Consider the following 20,071-nt stretch of genomic DNA (forward strand, 5'->3'; position numbering starts at 1 on the left):
AATATTTGTTCAATGAATGAATCTCTCCTATACTAATGGTCTATTTGTTCTACTGGAGACAGAGTAACAATAAATCTGAGCAGGAAGGAGACTGAATCTCCTAAAGTGAACTGATATTCCCAATGTTAGTCAGCCAGGACACAAATTATAGGTCATGAAATAAGGTCTTTGGAAGAAAGGAAAAAAATAAGTTAATTCCCCCAGATTTCAACCTGCTTCTGAGTTTCAAAGAAAAGATGCCCTCTGCTCACCATGAGACAACTGAAAGCTCAGCAAGTAGATGCTGCCTATTTCTCCTAGATCAGCCACACATAATACATATATAAATACATACATATTTGTTCTGCAATTTCCTATTATACTAAGCTTTTAATAAAGTCTGTTTTGAAATAATCACAGCCTGGTCTCAGCTGTGCTGGGTGGAATCAGGCAAAGATTCTGTCGCCACAGAGGCTGGGGGCACGAGCAGGGCCTCTACCAAAGCTAGCGTGACAGTAGCAAAGACATTCAGAAAGAAACTCTCCCACAAAGAAAAAGTAAATTTCTGATAGGAGTCAGAGCTGTAAGGCAAGCTGCCTTTCGCCACAGGAAAAAACTCTGACCAATAACCACCTTAGAGAACTGGAATAATAAGGGAGCCAACTTGTTACCTCAGAGATAAACATGTTTTCATTTTAGAAGAAAAATCTGTCTCCAATGTGTAAAAATGAATGGGGTAGAGGAAACAGTAAAGAAGGGAGTGCGAAAAGAAGAGTTGTAAAAGCAAGGAAAGTCAAAAGACAAAACATGCAAAATGAGTACCAGAACTAAGGTGGTGGCAGTAGAAAATCAAAAATGTTTTTAAAATCATACCTGATGTAGAATTAACAAGACTTAGCAATTAAAACTAAACAGTAAGGGAAAGGGAAGAAACAAAAGATGACTCACAGATTTCTAACTTGGGTGACTAGAAGCCCATAACTAATAGAGATAATATGTGAAGAATAACAGACTGGGGCTGCAGAGGGCTATGATCTTGCCACTGCATTCCATCCAGGGCAACATAGCAAGACTGTCTCTAAAATAAAAATAAAAATAGGCCGGGAGTGGTGGCTCACGTCTGTAATCCTAGCATTTTGGGAGGCCAAGGCTGGCAGACCGCGAGGTCAGGAGTTCGAGACCAGCCTGACCAACATGGTGAAACCCCGTCTCTACCAAAAATACAAAAATTAGCCAGGCGTGGTGGCGCATGCCCGTAATCCCAGCTACATGGGAGGCTAAGGCAGGAGAATCGCTTGAACCCGGGAGATGGAGGTTGCAGTGAGCCGAGATTGCGTCACTGCATTCCAGCCTGGGTGACAGAGCGAGACTCTGTCCCCCAAAAAATAAAATAAAATAAAAATAAAAATAAAATAAATAAATAGGAAAAATAACAAGTTGAGAAGGGGAGGGCACTAGGTGTGTGAGCAAGTAATTGGCAGGGAAGAAGGAAGTAGGAGTTCAGTTGTAGACATAGTGAATTTGCAGTATTTGTGTGACAGCAAAAACACAAGATTTTTAGTTTTAAAGACAAAAACAGAAGCGAAGAAGTAAAATGGAAATCACATAATGTACTTAATGGGTAGATCCTAAAAGTACTACTATAAGCCAGTGGCTGATGCCTGTAATCCCAGCACTTTGGGAGGCCAAGGAAGGAGGCTCACTTGAGGCCAGGAGTTCAAGGCCAGCCTGGGTAATATAGCAAGACCCCATCTCTTAAAAAATATTAAGTAAAAAAAAAAAAAAAATTAAGTAAAACCACTACTGTAGAAGAGATTGCCCAAGAAAATACAAGCTGAGGGAATAACACTTATCGAGCATGCACAAAGAGCAATTCAAGAGGAGAACCATGAGAATGCCATCTCATAAAACAAGGAAAAAGTCGAGGAAGGAAGGGCAACAGAAATAAGAAAGGTCAAATAAAGATCTAAGAAAAGTCAAATAAAATAATCTCTGAAAAGCATCCATTAGATTTGGTGATTATTAGATCATTTCAGTGTTCCTAAAGAGAAGAATTTCAGTGCCAAAACAGAAAGATAAGCTAGGGCCAGGCAGGGTGGTTCACACCTATAATCTTTGGGAGGCAGAGGTGAAGGACTGCTTGAGCCCAGGAGTTCAAGACCAGCCTGGACAACATATGTCTCTACAAAAAAAAAAAAAAATTATTTAAATAGCCAGGCACAAGGGTATTGTCTGTGGTCCTAGCTGCTCAGGTGGGTGAGGTGGGAGGATCGCTTGAGCCCAGGAGGTCAAGCCTTCAGTGAGCCGTGATCATGCCACTGCATTCCAACCTGAGCAACAGAGTAAGATCCTGTCTCTTAAAAAAAAAAAAAAAGGCAGACAGAGGCAGGCAGGCTCAGGAGTGAATGGGAAATAAGCAACTTATACCATCTCATAAAGATTCTAACTTCAAAAAGCTTGTCTGAGTTCAGGCTGTGGTCTCCAGATACCACCTTCCACTGAAAGGTACTGAGGCTTCTTGCAAAACAAGTTAATTCCAGGTCTGAAGTAGCATATGTATAGATGAGCCTGGTTCTATTTTTTTGGCAGACGGGGAGGAATCTTTCAAGGACTATTGGAGTTAAGTTAAAGGGATACAGGTGTTTCAGTATTTTTTTTTTTTCTTCTTGACTCTAATGTAAATGAAATTGTTTTCTTAAAATTTCCTTTTGGGATTGTTCATTTAGAGTGTATATAAATACAACTAATTTTTGTGTGTTGATGCCATATCCTGCAACTTTGCTGAATTTCTTACTAACTTGCACAGTTTTGTTTTTGGCGTAACTTTAAGGGTATTCTACGTATAAGATCATGTCATCTTTAAATAGAGATAGTTTTACTTCTTCCTTTCCAATTTGAATTCTTTTTATTTCCTTTTTCTTGCTTAACTTCTGGCTAGAACTTCTAATACTACACTGAATAGACATGGTGAAAGAAGGCATCCTCATCTTGTTCCTGATCTAAGGATAAAATCTCTCAGTCTTTCACCACTGAATATGACGTAAGCAATGATTTTTCATGGGTAGCCTTTATCATGTTGAGGAAATTCCCCTCTTTTCCTAGTTTATTAAAGTGCTTTTACAAAGGAAAGGATGTTAGCTTTTCTTTAATACTTTCTCTGCATCAACTGAGATGATTTAGTCATTCCTCAGTATCTGTTGGGGACTGGACCCTGGACCCCCCAAAGATACCAAAATCCTTGAATGCTCAAGTCCCTTATATATAGTATTTGCATATAACCTACACATATCCTCCTATACAATTTAAATCATCTCTAGATTACTTATAACACCTAATACAATGCAAATACTATGCAAACAGTTGTTATATTCTATTTTTAAATGTTGTATTTTTTTTCCTCTGGTCCTTGATTAAGGAATAAATTTGCATTACCTTTTATTTTTTTTTCCAAATATTTTTGATCTGCAGTTGGTTGAATCTGCAGATGTGGAACTCATAGATACAAAGGACAGACTGTAGTGAGTTCTTTTTTTTCTTCATTCTACTAATGTGGTACATTATACTGATTGATACTTGAGAAAAATTTAACCAAGGAAGCACAAGACTTGTACACTAAAAGACCTGTACAAAACATTGCTGAAAGAAATAAAAGAAGACCAAAATAAATGGAAAGACATCCCATGTTCACAGACTGGAAGACTTAACATTGTTAAGATGACAGTAACTACCCTTGATTTACAAATTCAATTTTGATCCCTGTCAAAATCCTAATAACTCTTTTTTCAGAAATAGGAAAAAACCATCCTAAATTTCACGTGAAATTTCAACACACCCCAAATAGCCAAAACAATCTTGAAAAAAAAACTTGAGGACTCCTACTTCCTAATTTCAAACCTACTACAAAGCTACAGTAATCAAAGCAGTGTAGTACTGACACAATAACAGGCACATAGAAAAATAGAACAGAACTGAAAGTCTAGAAGTAAACTCTCGCATTTGTCGTTGTTATGGTCTGAATGTTTGTATCCCTCCTCCCCAGATTCATATGTTGAAGCCTTAACCCCCCATGTAATAATACTTGGAGAGGGGGACTTTAAAAGGTAATCAGCTAGATGAGGTAGTGAGAGTGGAGCTCTCATGATGTGATTAATGCCCTTCTAAGAAGAAACACCAGAAAGCTTACACTCTCTCTCACCTCACAAACACTAAGAAATCACATGAGCACAGAGCAAGGTAGTGGCTACCTACAAGCCAAGAGAAAAGGCCTGAAAATAAAACCTACCTGTGGGCACTTTGATCTTGGACTTCCCAGCCTCCTGAAATGTAACAAATAAATTTGTTGTTTAAGCCACCCAGACTATGATACTGTGTTACGACAGCCCAAACTGACTGATACGATAGTCAACTGACTTTCAACAAGGTTTCCAGGACCACTCAATGGGGAAAGAACAGGCTCTTCAACAAAAGGTGCTATGAAACCTGGATATTCATACACAAAAGATTGAAACTGGACACTTACTTTGTACCATAAACAAAAATTAACTCAAGATGGATTAAAGACCTAAATTAAAGACCTAAACACTAAAACTCTTAGAAGAAAACATAGGGAAAAATCTACATGAACTTAGATCTAGCAATAGCATCTTAAATATGATACCAAAAGCATAAGCTACAAAAGAAAAACACAAATTGGATTTCATTAAAATTTAAAACTTTTGTGCATCAAGGCCACTATCATGAGGGTGAAAAGACAATCCACAGAATGGGAAAAAAATTTGTAAATTATTTATGTGGTAAGAGTTTAATATTTAGAATATAAAAACAATTCCTAAAACTCAACAACAAAAAAGACAAGCAACCCAATTAAAAAAATGCACAAAGGACTTAAATAACATTTCTCCAGAGAACATATACAAAACGCCAATAAACACATGAAAAAATGTTCAGCATCATTAGTCATTGGAAAAATTCAAATCCAAGCCACAATAAGATACCACTTCAAGGCCGGGTGCAGTGCCTCACACCTGTAATCCCAGCACTTTGGGAGGCCGAGGCGGGTGGCTCACGAGGTCAGGAGATCAAGACTATCCTGGCTAACATGGTGAAACCTGTCTCTACTAAAAATACAAAAAAATTGGCCGGGTGTGGTGGTGGGTGCCTGTAGTCCCAGGTATTCGGGAGACTGAGGCAGGAGAATGGCGTGAACCCAGGAGGCGGAGCTCGCAGTGAGCTGAGATTGCGCCACTGCACTCCAGCCTGGGCGACTGAGAAAGACTCCGTCTCAAAAAAAAAAAAAAAGATACCACTTCACACCCACTAGGGCAGTTATTAACCAAAAATAAAAGACTTTGAAAGGCCAAGGTAGGTAGATCGCTTGAGGTCAGGAGTTCAAGACTAGTCTGGCCAACACAGTGAAACCCCATCTCTACTAAAAGTACAAAAAAAGAAAAAAAAGTAGCCAGGCATGATGGCACACACCTGTAATCCCAGCTACTTGGGAGGCTGAGGCAGAAGAATCACCTGAACCCAGAAGGTGAAGGGTGGAGGTTACAGTGAGGTGAGATGGCACCACTGCACTCCGGCCTGGGCAACAGAGTAACACTCTGTCTCAAAAAAAAACAAACAAACACACACACACACAGAAAACAACAAGTATTGGTGAGGATGCAGAAAAGCTGGAATCCTCATGCATTGCTGGTGCAAATGGAAAATGCTATAGCCCCCGTGCAAAAGGTTCCTCAAAAAGATAAACACAGGCTGGGCATGGTGGCTCACACCTGTAATCCCAGCACTTTGAGATGCCAAGGCAGGTGCATCGCTTGAGCTCAGGAGTTCAAGACCAGCCTTGGTAACATGGCCAAACTCCGTCTCTATAAGAAAAACTAAAATTAGCTGGGCATAGTGTTGCACATCTGTAGTCCCAGCTACTTGTGGGGCTGAGGTGGGAGGACAGCTTAAACCAGGGAGGTAGAGGCTGCAGTGACCCATGATCACACCACTGCACTCCAGCCTGGACAACAAACTGAGACCCTGTCTCAAAAAATGAATAAATAAATAAATAAGGATAAACAGAATTCCTATATAACCCAGCAAATCCATTCCTAGGTACATACCTGTACTAGTCTGTTTAGTCTTGCTGTAACAGAATACCTGAGGTTGAGTAACTTATAAAGAAAAGAGGTTTATGTAGCTCACAATTCTGGTGGCTGGGAAGTCCAAAAGCATGGCACTGGTGTCTGCTTAGCTTTTGGTGAGGGCTATGTGCTGCACCACAGCATGGAAAAGCAAAAAGGCAAGGGGGCAAAGAGACATACAAAAGGTGGAACCTTGCTTGTAACAACTCATTAGGGCAGTGTCCCCACTATCCAAACACCTCCCACTAGGGCCCACCTCCTAATACTGCCATATTGGGAATCAAATTTCAACATGAATTTTAAAAGACACTCATTAAAACCATCACAATACCAGAAGGAAGTGAAAGCGAGGACTCAAACAAATACTTACATACCAATGTTTATAGCAACATTACTCACAATAGCCAAAAGGTGTCTATTGATGGATGAATGGATAAACAAAATGTATATGCAAACAATGGAATATTTTGCAGCCATAAAAAGGAATGAGAAGTTCTGATACATACTATAACTGGATGAACCTTGAAAATATGCTAAGTGAAATAAGTCAGACACCAAAGGATATTGTATGAGTCCACTTACATGAACTATCTAGAATAGGCAACTTCATAGACACAGAAAGTAATTTAAAGTTTACCAGAGGCTGGGGCGAGGGACCATGCAGGGTTACTGCATAACATGTAGAGTTTCTATTGTGGGTGAAATGAATAATGGTAATGATTGTACAATATTGTTTATGTACTTAATGCCACTGAATTATACACTTAAAGTTGTTAAAATGGTAAATGTTATATTATATATATTTATTATATGATTTGCTTTTCGAGAAGTTATAATTGCACAAAATTAAGGGGGTACACAGTGGTGTTTTGATACACACATATGTATACAGTGTGGAATGACTGAATCAAGCAAATTAGCATATCCATCACCTTAAATACTTATTTACACCACCTAACTACAACTTTCTACTCTTGGACCAATATCTTCCTGTCCCTCCCTTCCATCCCCCATGCTCTGGTAACTACAATTCTACTCTCTGCTTCTACGAATTCTATTGTTTTAGATTCCACATTAAGTGACAAGATGCAGTTTTTGTCTTCCTGTGCCTGGCTTACTGCACTTTGTTATGTACATTTTAACACATTTTTTTAAACTTAGGGTAATTTTTTTTTTTTTTTTTGAGATGGAGTCTCGCCCTGTCACCCAGGCTGGAGTGCAGTGGCACAATCTTGGCTCACTGCAACCTCCGCCTCCTGGGTTCAAGTGATTCTCCTGCCTCAGCCTCCCGAGTAGCTGGGATTACAGGCACGTGCCACCACGCCTGGCTAATTTTTTGTATTTTTAGTAGAGACAGGGTTTCACTGTGGTAGCCAGGATGGTCTCGATCTCTTGACCTTGTGTTCCGCCCGCACTGGCCTCTCAATGTGCTGGGATTACATGCGTGAGCCATCGCACCCGACCGGTGATTTTTTAAATATAAAAAAATCAATTTTTAAAAAGGATTGAGGTACCGACCTTGAAGACCATGTTGTGGGTTAAATTGTGGTCCCCAAGAGATATGTCCACCCAGATCCTCAGAATATGACTTCATGTGGAATAAAGTTCTTTGCTGGTGTAGTTAATGTAAGGGTCTTGAAATGAGATCATCCTGAATTAGAGTGGGCCCTAAATCCAATGAAGAGTGTCCTTAGAAGTGACAGAAATGAAGACAAGAGAGACAAAGAGATAATGCCATGTAAAGACAGAGGCAAAAACTGGAGTAATCTACCACAAATCAAGGAACACATGGGACCACCAGAGGCTCAAAGAGAGGAGGAAGAATTCTTCCCTAAAGGCTTCAGAGAAAGCATGGCCTTGCCAACATCCTGATTTCAAACTTTTAGCCTCCAGAACTGTGAGATGATAAATTTCTTTAATTTTAAACCACCAAGTTTGTGGTAATTTCTTATGGCAAACCTAGGAAACTAATTCAGATTTTAGTACATGGAAGTGGAGTGCTGCTTTAATATCTAAAAATGTGAAGGTGGGCCAGGCATGATGGCTTATGCCTGTAGTCCCAACACTTTGGGAGGCCAAGGTGTGAGGACTGCTTGAGCTCATGAGTTCGAGATCAGCCTGTGCAACATGGTAAAACACCATCTCTATCAAAAAACTTTTAAACAAAGAAAGAAGAGAGAGAGAGGGAGAGAGAGAGAGAGAAAGAAAGAGAGAAAGAAAGAAAGAGCGAAAGAAAGGGAAAGGAAGAGAAAGGAAGGGAAGGAAGGAAGGGAAGGGAAGGGGGAAGGGAGGAAGGGAGGAAGGAAGAAAGAGAGAGAGAGAGAGACAAAGAAAGAAAAGAAAGTAACAGAAAGAAAGAGAAAAAGAGAGAGAAAAGAAAAAAATGTAAAGGTGGCTTTGAAATTGGGTAATGGGCTGAAAGAGTTTTGAGATGCATGATTTTAAAAAAGTACAGACTGCCTTAAAGACATGGTGGTAGAAATACTGATGTCAAAGGATGCTTCTGTTGCTGTCTCAGAAGTAAATAAAGAATATGTGACTGGGAACTGGAAGAAAGGTGAGCTATGTTATAAAGTGGCTGAACTATGTTCTACTGTGGGATAGAAAGGAGAATCTGGAAGCCATGAACTTGAATATTTAGCCTAGGAGATTTCCAAGCAAAGTGCTGAAGGTACAGCTTGGTTCCTCCTTGGTATTTACAGTAAAATACAAGAAGAAAGAGATAAATTGAAGAAGGAACTTTAAGCAAAAGGAAACAACGATTAACTGGGAGGTTCTCAGATTATTCAGAATACAAAGGATGCAGAAATTAAGAAATTCACTGTTAGAAAAGTGTGTTCTAGAGAGCAGGCCACATGGCTGGATAACCATATGCTGAAGATACTAGCAGTGTGACTCATGGATCCAATCAATCATCTCAACAGAAACGAGGAATGGAGATGGGGTTATCAGTAAGGAGCTGTGAAGAATCCTCTCGTCTAATGATATGGACCCCCCTCATATGTAAGGAGACTGACAAGGTTTTAAAGAATATCATACCAATAAAAATGCTGTCAGCCTGTACTGAAAGGAACAGAGATGGGACAAAAATTTTTAAAGTGTCTTACTTCTGGGATTTTATAGGCAAGAAATGGGCTAATACAGTTACTCAACTACAAACATGTGCAACCCTTCAGGGAAAAGTAAAAATGACTGAAGACAAGCAGCATAGTGGGGGTTGGGGGTAGGGGAGAAACAGGCCCACACCAGCTGCAGACAGAGCCTCCATGGGCCCAGAGGGCAGAGGATCAAGCCACAGAGGATTATTCTCAGGCCCTGAAACCTAGAGAAATTTGTCCTGCTGAGTTTTGAACTTGCTTGAAACCGGAGATCCTTTATTCTTTCCATTTTCTTCCTTTTGAATGGGAATGTCTATCTTAACAGCTGTCTCATCCTCTCATCATTGTATTTTGGAAGCAGATAAGTTGTTTTCCAGTTTCACAGGTCCACAGATGGAGAATTTTATCCCAAATGAATCATGCCGAGTCCATACTCTTACCTAATTTAGATGATTTAAGACAATGAGATTTCAAACTTTTTGAGGTTATAATATTTGGAGATTTTGGACTTAAGAGTTCATGCTGTAGCTGGGCACGGTGGCTCATGCCTGTAATCCCAGCACTTTGGGAGGCCGAGGCGGGCAGATCACGAGGTCAGGAGATGGAGCCCATCCTAACATAGTGAAACCCCGTCTCCACTAAAAATACAAAAAATTAGCCAGGCATGGCGGCACGCTCCTGTAGTCCCAGCTACTTGGGAGACTGAGGCAGGAAAATGGCTTGAACCCAGGAGGCAGAGGTTGCAGTGAGCCAAGATTCTGCCACTACACTCCAGCCTGGGCGAGAGAGTGAAACTCCGTCTAAAAAAAAAAACAGAGTTCATGCTGTAACAGGTCGAGACTTTTGAGGATGTTGGGATGAGGTGAATTTATTTTGCATATGGGATGTAAATGAAGTTTTAGGGGTCAAAAAAAGAACTGTAGTGTATTAAACTGTGGCTCCCAAAAGTTATGTCCACCCAGAACCACAGTATGTGAGCAGACTAGATCTTTGGAGAGGTAATTATGGTAAGGATCTTGAGCTGAGAACATCCAGGAATAAGGTAGACCCTAAGAGACAGAAAAGAAGATGCAGAAAGAAGACCAAGGGAAGATGAAGGCAAAGACAGGAGTTTTGCCGTCACAAGTCAAGGAATACCAACCAAGCCCACAAGAAGATAGAAGAGACAAGCAAAGATTCTTCCCTAGAGCCTTGATTTTGGACTTTTAGCCTCCAAAACTGTGAGATAATTTCTGATGTTTTAAGCTACCAAGTATGTAGCAGTTTTTTGGCAGCCTTAGGAAACTAATTTAAGAGACCACCAATCATCAAAGATACAACAAATTGAACACCGAAAATAATGACTATGATAAATTAGAATGTATCACATATGGTAAAACTCATGAGTTCCTAATGATACTCCCTCCCAAACCTCACCTTTGGGAGTTCTGAGGGCGGGCATCAATTCATTTTTCTGAAAATTATTGATAAAGGGGAAAAAAATAAGCATTTATCCTGCTTTTTCTTTACAAACCGTATTACAAGGTAACCAAATAATTGATGAGGGAATTCTTTATGAAAGAATTCCAGTTAATAAATACAAAAGAAATGACCAAAAAAAATCACTCTTCTAATGAAATAATGGATATAGGCAAGAATTATCATTAAGTGAAAAGTTAAAAATAAATTACATTTGGATCCCACTGACAGAACCTAAACCAAATGATCCACTTAGTATCACTAAAAGTAGAACCACCACTTATGTTACCTCCTAGAACGAACGATCCAACAAGAATTCACAGCCCCATCTAACGGAATGACTATAAATCCTAATTTGTCTAGAACAATTCCAGTTTAAACTATTCCTTCTGTGTAATCATTATAGCACCCCCTTTCATTCTCAAAATTGTCTAATTGCAAATAAATTATATAACCACTCTTTATAAATATTTCTTGCCAAAGAAACTGAACCTAAACTCATCAAGCTCTACCAACTAGGGCTCTCAATCTTGGCTACATACTGAAATCACTTGGTAAATTTTTTTAAATATTGATGATGACATTTTACCTCATGGGCTCTGATTAATTTATCGGAGATGTGGCCTAGGGATCAGGATAACTAAAAGCTCTCCAGATAATTCTAAAGTTTTAGCCAAAGTTCAGAATCACTGCTCTGTATTTAACTACTAATTTGTGGGAAATATGAGGGGTAAAGGAACATGTTAAATACCATAACAAGGATTCAATCAGCCAAATCCAAAATGTGGAAAATTATCCTGGAAAAATAACCTATTTTTTTCAACAAATAAATAGCATGGGAAAGGAGCACAGGGGGTATGAGTTAAGAAAGGGGATTATTGGCTGGGTGCAGTGGCTCATGCCTATAATCCCAGCACTTTGGGAGGCGGAGGCTGGTGGATCACTTGAAATCAGGAGCTTGAGACCAGCTTGGCCAACATGGCAAAACCCTGTCACTACTAAAAACACAAAATAAGCCAAGGCTGGTGGTGCATGCCTATAATCCCAGCTACTCGGGAGGCTGAAGCAAGAAAATCGCTTGAACCCAGGAGACGGACGATGCAGTGAGCCAAGATCACGCCACTGCACTCCAGCCTGGGCAACAAGGGCAAAACTCCACTTCAAAAAGAAAAAAAAAGGTGGGGGGAGGTGATTAAGGTTAAGAAAAACTTAAGAAACATATAAACTAAATGAAATGTGTAACTCTCAGTTGGATGATTTAAACAAATCAAGTGTAAAAAGACACTTAAAGAATAAGAGAAGTCTGAACACAGACTGGATTAAGGAACTCTTTTGTTAGGTGTAACAGTATTGTGGTTGTGCTTGTTAAAAATTCTTATCTGTTAGAAATACACACGGAAGTATTTATAGATTAAATGATGTGATGTGTGTTATTTCTTTGAAATTATTTCAACTATGGAAAAAAAGGAAGGAAGGAGGAAGGAAAGGAAAGGAGGGAAGAAAGAAGGGAGGGAGGGAGGGACAGAAATGAGTAGTTAGATGAGACAGGAATGGTAGATTAATTTTTGGCTTATAAATGTATAATATGCATGTCAGTATTAAAATACTCACATTTATAAGACATATTGGGAAGTGTAAAGAAAGAAAAACACATATGATTCTTGATATGTGCTGGGTTCTCAAAGAACTGACAGTGCTGGGTTCTATATGCTGGATAGACCAAAACAAAACAAAAAAAAGGACTATCTTTGGTCAAAGGCAGCTAATTAAAGCTTCTAGGAGGCCAGAAAGATGATATGAATGAAATTAAAATAACAATATAAATATTTCCTAAGTACAAGAAAGTGGGTATAGGTATGAAAAGGTTGGATAAGAACTATTACTACCCCAAAATTGCTAAATTCCAGAGATTATACCATAAACTGACTTTGAAAAACCCATGCTCCTGCTAATGGCTAAGCCACATAAAAGTGTCATTTTTTTTTTAAGTCAAATGGTCAAGTATTAGCAATTTTGTTGGGTTGAATACAGTACGTTTATACAGTACCTGCCTTTCTCCTTTGCTAAAGTAAGTACATACAGTTAGCTCGTAGTAAAATAATCAGAATTTTTAAGGGAAATATCACTCTTCTTTAAATAGTGGCTGTTCTCCTAATACAGAATTCAAAAATACCTCTTAAGTATCCATAGAAACTGCAATTTTATATTTATCTACTTACATATTCTTTAGTAAGAAAACCTTTCTCGCAAGGCGCGGTGGCTCACGCCTGTAATCCCAGCACTTTGGGAGGCTGAGGCGGGCAGATCATGAGGTCAGGAGTTCAAGACCAGCCTGGCCAACATGGTGAAACCCTGTCTAAAAATACAAAAATTAGCTGGGCGTTGTGGTGCACGCCTGTAATCCTAGCTACTCGGGGGACTGAGGCAGGAGAATTGCTTGAACCCAGGAGGTGGAGGTTGTAGTGAGCTGAGATCGCGCCACTGTACTCCAGTCTAGGCGACGGAGCAAGACTCTGTCTCAAAAAAAAAAAAAAAAAGAAAAGAAAAAAGAAAATCTTTCCATTGTCAAAAAAAGTACAAACATAATCTTTAAAGTAAATCACAGCTTCAAAATATTTAGTGTATATTTTCTAAAAAATAAATGTGAGCTGTGAATACATATTTTAAGATGATCTCAAACAAAAATGTATTTCTTAGGGAACAAGTTAACTTAATGATTCCTGAGAAGTAACTTACATCAACTTTGTTTGAATGTAATTCAAATTATTCTAACATCCATACATTCCAGATAAAGAATTATGTGCTTTATTTTACAAATGAGAATATAAACACTAACCGTAATATTTCTGGATAAACAAAAGTTCTAACCTATAGATCGAACAGGACCAGTTCAAGTAATAATTGATCCTGATTTAGCCATATCTCCAGCAAATCTCTCTGTGCCTTAATTTCCTAATTTATAAAATGGGACAATAATTGTGGTTGAAAAATATATCACATGTAAAATACTTAGAAAAATGACTGGCACTTAAGGGTTTATAAATACCAAGTATTATCATTATTTGCAGATGTCTCTGCTTATTACAAGATGGGAAGAACCAGCGTGTGAAAACAACTCAGAATCATTCTCAGTATTAGAATGGCCTCTCCTTTTTTTTTTTTTTTTTAAAAACACAGTGTCTCTCTTGCTCTGTCACTCAGGCTAAAGTGCAGTGGCACAATCACAGTTCAATGCAATCTCGAAATCCTAGGCTCAAGCAATCCTCCCACCTCAGCCTCGTGAGTAGACGAGGCTACTAAACCTCGGGTAATTTTTTTAATTTATTGTAGAGATGGGGTCTTGCTATGTTGCCCAGGATGGTCTCAAACTCCTGGCCTCATGCCATCCTCCTGCCTCGGCCTCCCAAAGTGCTAGGATTATAAGCATGAACCACTGTACCCAGCCACAAGTATTATTATTTACAGATGCCTCTGTGTGTTACAAGATGGGAAGCAGTGTGAAAACAACGCAGAATCACTGTATTTGAATGGCCTCTTCAAATGGTCTCTAAACAAAGAGTCAATACTTTCTTAAAGCAAATTATTCACATTGCATACATATAAACCGCAAATATTGTAATGATATGTACCGCCATGTTTTTAAGTAATACATTTAGCAAAAAGACAGAAAAGAGAAAAAGTTAATTAAGGAATTAAGAGGGATCAATCTTTTGCAATTATTTTATTGTAAAATATTAAAATAACAGAAATTCAAAATAAAACTTCTCCATATCCCATCACATCATGAAGTCAATGCTTTCATTTGTTCATATTTTCTACTGTCTATATGTGTGTTCAATTTTCACACATTTATATATTAATAGATAACATTTTATAGTCTACATTTTCACTTAGCATTATACCATGAATACTTTTTCCACTTTGTGAAATTTGCACCCTTATACTCTCTTTCGTTTCTCCTCCCTACCCACTGAAGGTAATCAATGGTAATATCCTGAACTGTGTCCTCCACAATTTTCTCCAAGTTCATACATATACAAGCATATACAGACACAAATGTGGGGAGGCAAGAAAGGTCGTTTTGTTTCGTCTTTCACAAAAAACGGAAGCATACTACTTATACATACGCTTTCTCTCTTTTTTAAGCATACCAGATATATACATCTCAAATTTAATACACACAGAATTTTAAGTATGAAAATGAATACAATTTACTAGACCGGGTAATATTTACATTTACAAAAGTTATTATTTTGTATGTAAACTTTGAAAAGACAAGGATTTTACAACAAAATATGGCCGCCCGATTTAGTTAGACCTCATACTTCATAACATACTGGTTATTATAATAGCCATGCATAAATAATTCAATCATTTATAATAAGCCTACCTAATGAGTCTTAAAAGCTATTTGAGAAAACAAAAATTTTATCATCTAAAAAAATTAAATAACATGCCAACTTTAAAGTGTGTGTGTGTGTGTGTATGTATTTGTGTGGGTGTGATGCTTGCTGTAACGCCTTCATGTATAGGCACTAGGATATGAACTTAATTCTCTCTATACTAGGGATGATAGATGAATATAGCACTGATCCACCCACATACTCAGCTCCCCCGTGTTCACAAATTGAGAGACTAGCATTCCAGCATATTCTGAATACAAGTGTTCCAACTGCCCACAAATATAAAAACAAGACATCAGGCAGGCCTACCTAGAATTTAAGGTTGTTAACCCAATGGTCTTAAAATGCAGTCACCGGCTGGGCGTGGTGGCTCACGCCTGTAATCCTAGCACTTTGGGAGGCCGAGGCGGGCGGATCACGAGGTCAGGAGATCGAGACCATCCTGGCTAACATGGTGAAACCCCGTCTCTACTAAAAATACAGAAACAAAAAATTAGCTGGGCATGGTGGTGGGAGCCTGTAGTCCCAGCTACTCGGGAGGCTGAGGCGAAGGAATGGCGCGAACCCGGGAGGCGGAGCTTGCAGTGAGCTGAGATAGCGCCACTGCACTCCAGCCTGGGCGACAGAGCAAGACTCCATCTCAAAAACAACAACAAAAAATGCAGTCACTTGCCCATCTAACCATAATCCAGAACAATCAGAATATCCCTAAATCTGGATCCATAGGAGAGAACTCTGGGGAGTAAAGGACGCTATGAAAGATTTACAGAGCCCCTCAAAATTACAAAGCAGAGAACTTGGTACTCAACCCATAGAGCCTCTGCTGTACTAGGTAAGCTATTCTTACAAAAATAAGTCAGCAAGTCTTTTGAGTTCCTATTGTGTAGAGGTCACAAGATGTCCAGACGCAAAAAGCAATGAAATAGATACTATGTTAAAGGAGTTCACAATTTATCAAGAGAGCCAGCATATATTATCCTAAATGACCCTAAGTAACAAAGCACAATGCCTAGCATGTAGCTTATGAAATAGCACAGGTGCTTAGCAACTTTTTTGTGACATGATTACAAAGGTCAAAAGCAGTAAGCATCATTAAGTACAATACCATGTCATCAATGCAATTTCAGATTGAACAGCCTAAAGTTACTATCTAAGTCTATGTGGATAGTTTGTTTCAACTCCCTCAAGGCAGTCAATTTCCAAAGACATGGTACTGCATAGTCCCCATTAATCGGCTTGGAGTATACATATGGAATCCACATGTAATTTGGCACACACCAAAAAAAAGTGGAAAAAAAGTACTTATACCATTTAAGACAATCATACCGAACATTCTAATGAAATATCAAAAACAAAATGAATTATGGATCAAAAAATATTATTTATGTATTATTTTTACTTTTTCTAGAGAGGGTGTTTCCCTCTGTCACCCAGGCTGGAGAGCAGTGGCAATATCATAGCTCACTGCAACCTCCAACTCCTGGGCTCAAGCGATGCTCCCACTTCAACCTCTGAATAGCGAGGACTAGAAGCATGTGCCACCACACCATTAATTCCAAAAATTAATGAATGTAATTTTCCTCTGTGATGAAACTGGCAAAATAATGGAGGAAACCTATACAAGTGCTGCGTATGTTATAGGCTAAAAATAAAATTAACTTTTGGGCCAGGCCCGGTAGCTCACACCTGTAATCCCAGCACTTTGGGAAGCCGAGGTGCGCTGATCACCAGAGGTCAGGAGTTCGAGATCAGCCTGGCCAACATGGCAAAATCCCATCTTTACTAAAAATACAAAAATTAGCCAGGCATGGTGGTGCTTGCCTGTAATCCCAGCTACTCGGGAGGCTGAAGCAGGAGAATTAATTGAACCCGGGAGGCGGAGGTTGCAATGAGCCGAGATTGCGCCACCGCACTCCAGCCTGGGCAACAGAGCAAGACTCTGTCTCAAAAATAATAATAATAAAGTTTTTAGTGCTACCAGTGTGGTATCTTTTTTTTTTCCAGCATTCCTTTAGCAGAAGATTCACAAGACCAGTAACATCTTTTAAGTGTACGACAAGAAGTAGAATATATTTAAAATCTAGTTGAATTTGTTGTCAACGCACATCGATGTTTTCTAGAATATCCTAGAACATCCTAGTACAGAAGGTGAATGACAACATTCACAGCAACTGGATGCAGAAATCACCCTGAATTAACATTACATATCTTAAGTAATTTACCCTGTATATTTTCATTGGTGGACTATACACCATATGCCTTCATCCAAGCACAGTAAGGATCCAGTTCAAAACTGAACACAACTTGAAAAATTTTAAAATTTCAAAACACATGCATTCCATACACAACATTTATACTTACAAAACTATTTGGACATACCATCATACAGCTTAACTTGCTCTATGACTAATTATTGCATTAGGTGAATCCAACATTTCGTAAACTTATCAATGGTAAAAATGTATTGTTCAAAACACTACAATGAAATGCATTAAAATAACATGACTGATGAACAGAAGGACGGATAGAGGGGTAAATATATGATAAAACAAGTGGAATGCAATTTTTTTTTGGAGGGGGTTTTGAGACAGTGTCTCCCTCTGTCACCTAGGCTAGAGTGCAGTAGCACGATCTCAGCTCACTGCTACCACCGCCTCCCTGCTACCACCGCCTCCCAGGTTCAAGCGATTCCCCCTGCCTCAGCCTCCCGAATAGCTGGGATTACAGGCACCCGCCACCACACCGGCTTAATTTTTTGTATTTTTAGTAGAGACGGGGTTTCACCATGTTGGCCAGGCTGGTCTCGAACTCCTGGCCTCAAGTGATCCTGCCGCCTCGGCCTCCCAAAGTGCTGGGATTACGGGCGTGAGCCGCTGTGCATGTCCGGAATGCAATGTTAACAGTAGGATCTAGGCGGTTGGGTGTATGACTGCTCCCCGTAAGTTTTATAATATTGCCGGATAGTTCAAAATATTTTCCTAATAAATTGTTGGAAAAAATAATACTTGACACTTCTTTGGTCATTTACAATTTAAGCTTTTAAGGAGAGAAACACAGATTAAAGAAACTCCTCTGTGGCATCCCACAAAGGCACTATAGTTGGGACAAACCTGGATTCAAATCCTACCTCAACCTTGCAACTAGCTGTGTGATCTAAGTAAATTACTTAAGCCCTCAACACCTAAATTTCCTCATCTGCAAATAGGTTCTAGGAGGAGTTACTATGAAGTTAAATTCTTCACATAAAGGTCTTAGCTCAGTGCCAGGCACATAGTAAGCACTCAAAACATCAGCTGTAGTATCATTACGAGATTACTAATTTTACGCTAAGCTGAAAGGGCATTCTTCATAAAGTAGTAATTTTTTGCCCTTTTGCTAATTGATCGTTTCTGAAACCATTCCCAAAAGGAAGACTCCTAAAAGGAAACTTACTTCTTATCATGCTAAGCGGGGAGGAAGTAAAAGAAAAGTGAGGGATATTGCTCAATCGATAGTACAGTATTGTTCGCCATCTGAAAAAAACCACTCAGAATTAAATAAGGAAAGTTTCCAGACAAACTTTAAAAGGTATTCAAACAACTCCTATGTAGAATTGGCTTCACCTCTGCAGGTTGATTGGGTACATCCCTGTTATGAGAAAACTTGTCGTATTCTTCCAAGTCCCTAATTGCGAGTAAGAGGCTAGGCTAGAACATGACATTCATAGTAGCCAAAATCTTTCTCCTAAATCAGGACATGCCAACGATCCCACTTCTTCACAGGTAAGACCACCACCCCGACTTTGGTCTAGATAACGGCTATGGGGGGAGGGGAAAGGAGGCAGGAAAATGAATTCGCGATGGTGTTACTGAAGAACCCTCCGGTTATTTCTCCTGAGACCCCTCCACGACTTATTCCCGCCACCACCACCCCCACCTGACCTCTCCCCAGTTAAACTTCCAGACTCTGATGTACTAAAGATGCACTTAAGAATCTGACACCTCCCCTCCCTGGGCCTAGATATCCCACCCCAGTGCTGGGGAAGGTCGGGGGGAGGAAGGCAAACAACGGCCCCCTCCCCTCCCCCCCACCCAGCACCAAATCTTTGTCCCACCTGCCGAGGGACCGCTCGCCAGCGCGCTCCGGACCCAAGGCTGCCTCAGACCTGCCCGCAACCTTGTCCTAACTGGGCCTCGGCGACCCCTCCACGAACCTGAGTGTGGCCCATTCCCGGCCCCGGGCCGCGCCCCGCCCCCAGCCACCCGAGTTCTGCCTCACCTCACCTACCCTCTTTCGGGGGCCGGACTCCACCTCTCTCTCCGCCATGTTGGGCCCCGCTCGGAACCGCTGCGGCTCCCCGCGCGGTGGCGGCGGTACCTCTCGGCCCCCCGGCCCCCGCCCACACTGCAGGCACGGCCGCCTCGCGGCAGCTTCCCCGGACCCGGCCGGGCCTTGCGCCGAGAGTGGGGAGGGGGCTGATGCTGCGCGCCGGGCCGCAGCTTCTGAGATCCCACGGGCCCGCGCGTGGGCGGGAGGGCCTGCCCGGGGACGGGGTGGGGGCCGGGACTCGGGGGGTTAATGGCCTCCAAGGGGCCCCGTGAGTAGGATTATTTTCTCTCAGAGAAATTCCTCCGCCTGCGGTTTCTTAAAGGGATCACCAAATCAGCCCCTTGCGCGCGCCCCTGATGCGCAGGCGCACCCTAAGTCCCTCCTTCCTTTCCCACCAAGCCCCCGGTCCTGAGCGTGCGCGGTAAGTGGCCATGGGTAGGCCAAATCCTGCAAGTCTCTTTGCTGCCAGCAGCTGCTCCCACCACTCAACTATGGCCGCTCCCTTAAAGGGACCATGACGCAGGGATGAAGGAGAAATGAAAGAAATTACTGGAAAGACAATCTGGAGAATTGGGTGCAATGTCAGTGAAGGGTTCCACATCACCATCTTACACCTGACTACAGTGGTACCATTGAAGAGGGAAAGTCATGGTAAGCTGAAGTTCTCAGTGGACCTCTGAACATGAAGAAT

The 20,071-nt window shown here is 40.5% G+C and overlaps 1 protein-coding gene across 5 annotated transcripts in view; it reads right to left on the bottom strand.

The window, feature by feature from the left end:
• The window catches only part of ZMYM4 (zinc finger MYM-type containing 4), a 152,766-nt gene extending 133,033 nt beyond the window's left edge, over positions 1–19,733 (bottom strand). For 2 of the 5 annotated variants that reach the window (XM_031013104.3, XM_055391506.2), the window contains exon 1: positions 19,339–19,478. Coding sequence is in view for 2 of the 5 variants with exons in the window: in XM_055391493.2 (XP_055247468.2) it covers positions 19,330–19,377 (48 nt within the window). In the remaining 3 variants the exon portion in view is untranslated. Of the gene's footprint in view, positions 1–19,329 lie in introns of all 5 variants that reach the window. The other 3 variants (XM_019015121.4, XM_055391493.2, XM_063700442.1) reach the window with 3 other exon arrangements.
• Between the last annotated feature and the right edge of the window lie 338 nt (positions 19,734–20,071).

This window comes from Gorilla gorilla, chromosome 1 (genome assembly GCF_029281585.2).
Source record: "Gorilla gorilla gorilla isolate KB3781 chromosome 1, NHGRI_mGorGor1-v2.1_pri, whole genome shotgun sequence".
Taxonomy (NCBI): Eukaryota; Metazoa; Chordata; class Mammalia; order Primates; family Hominidae; genus Gorilla; species Gorilla gorilla.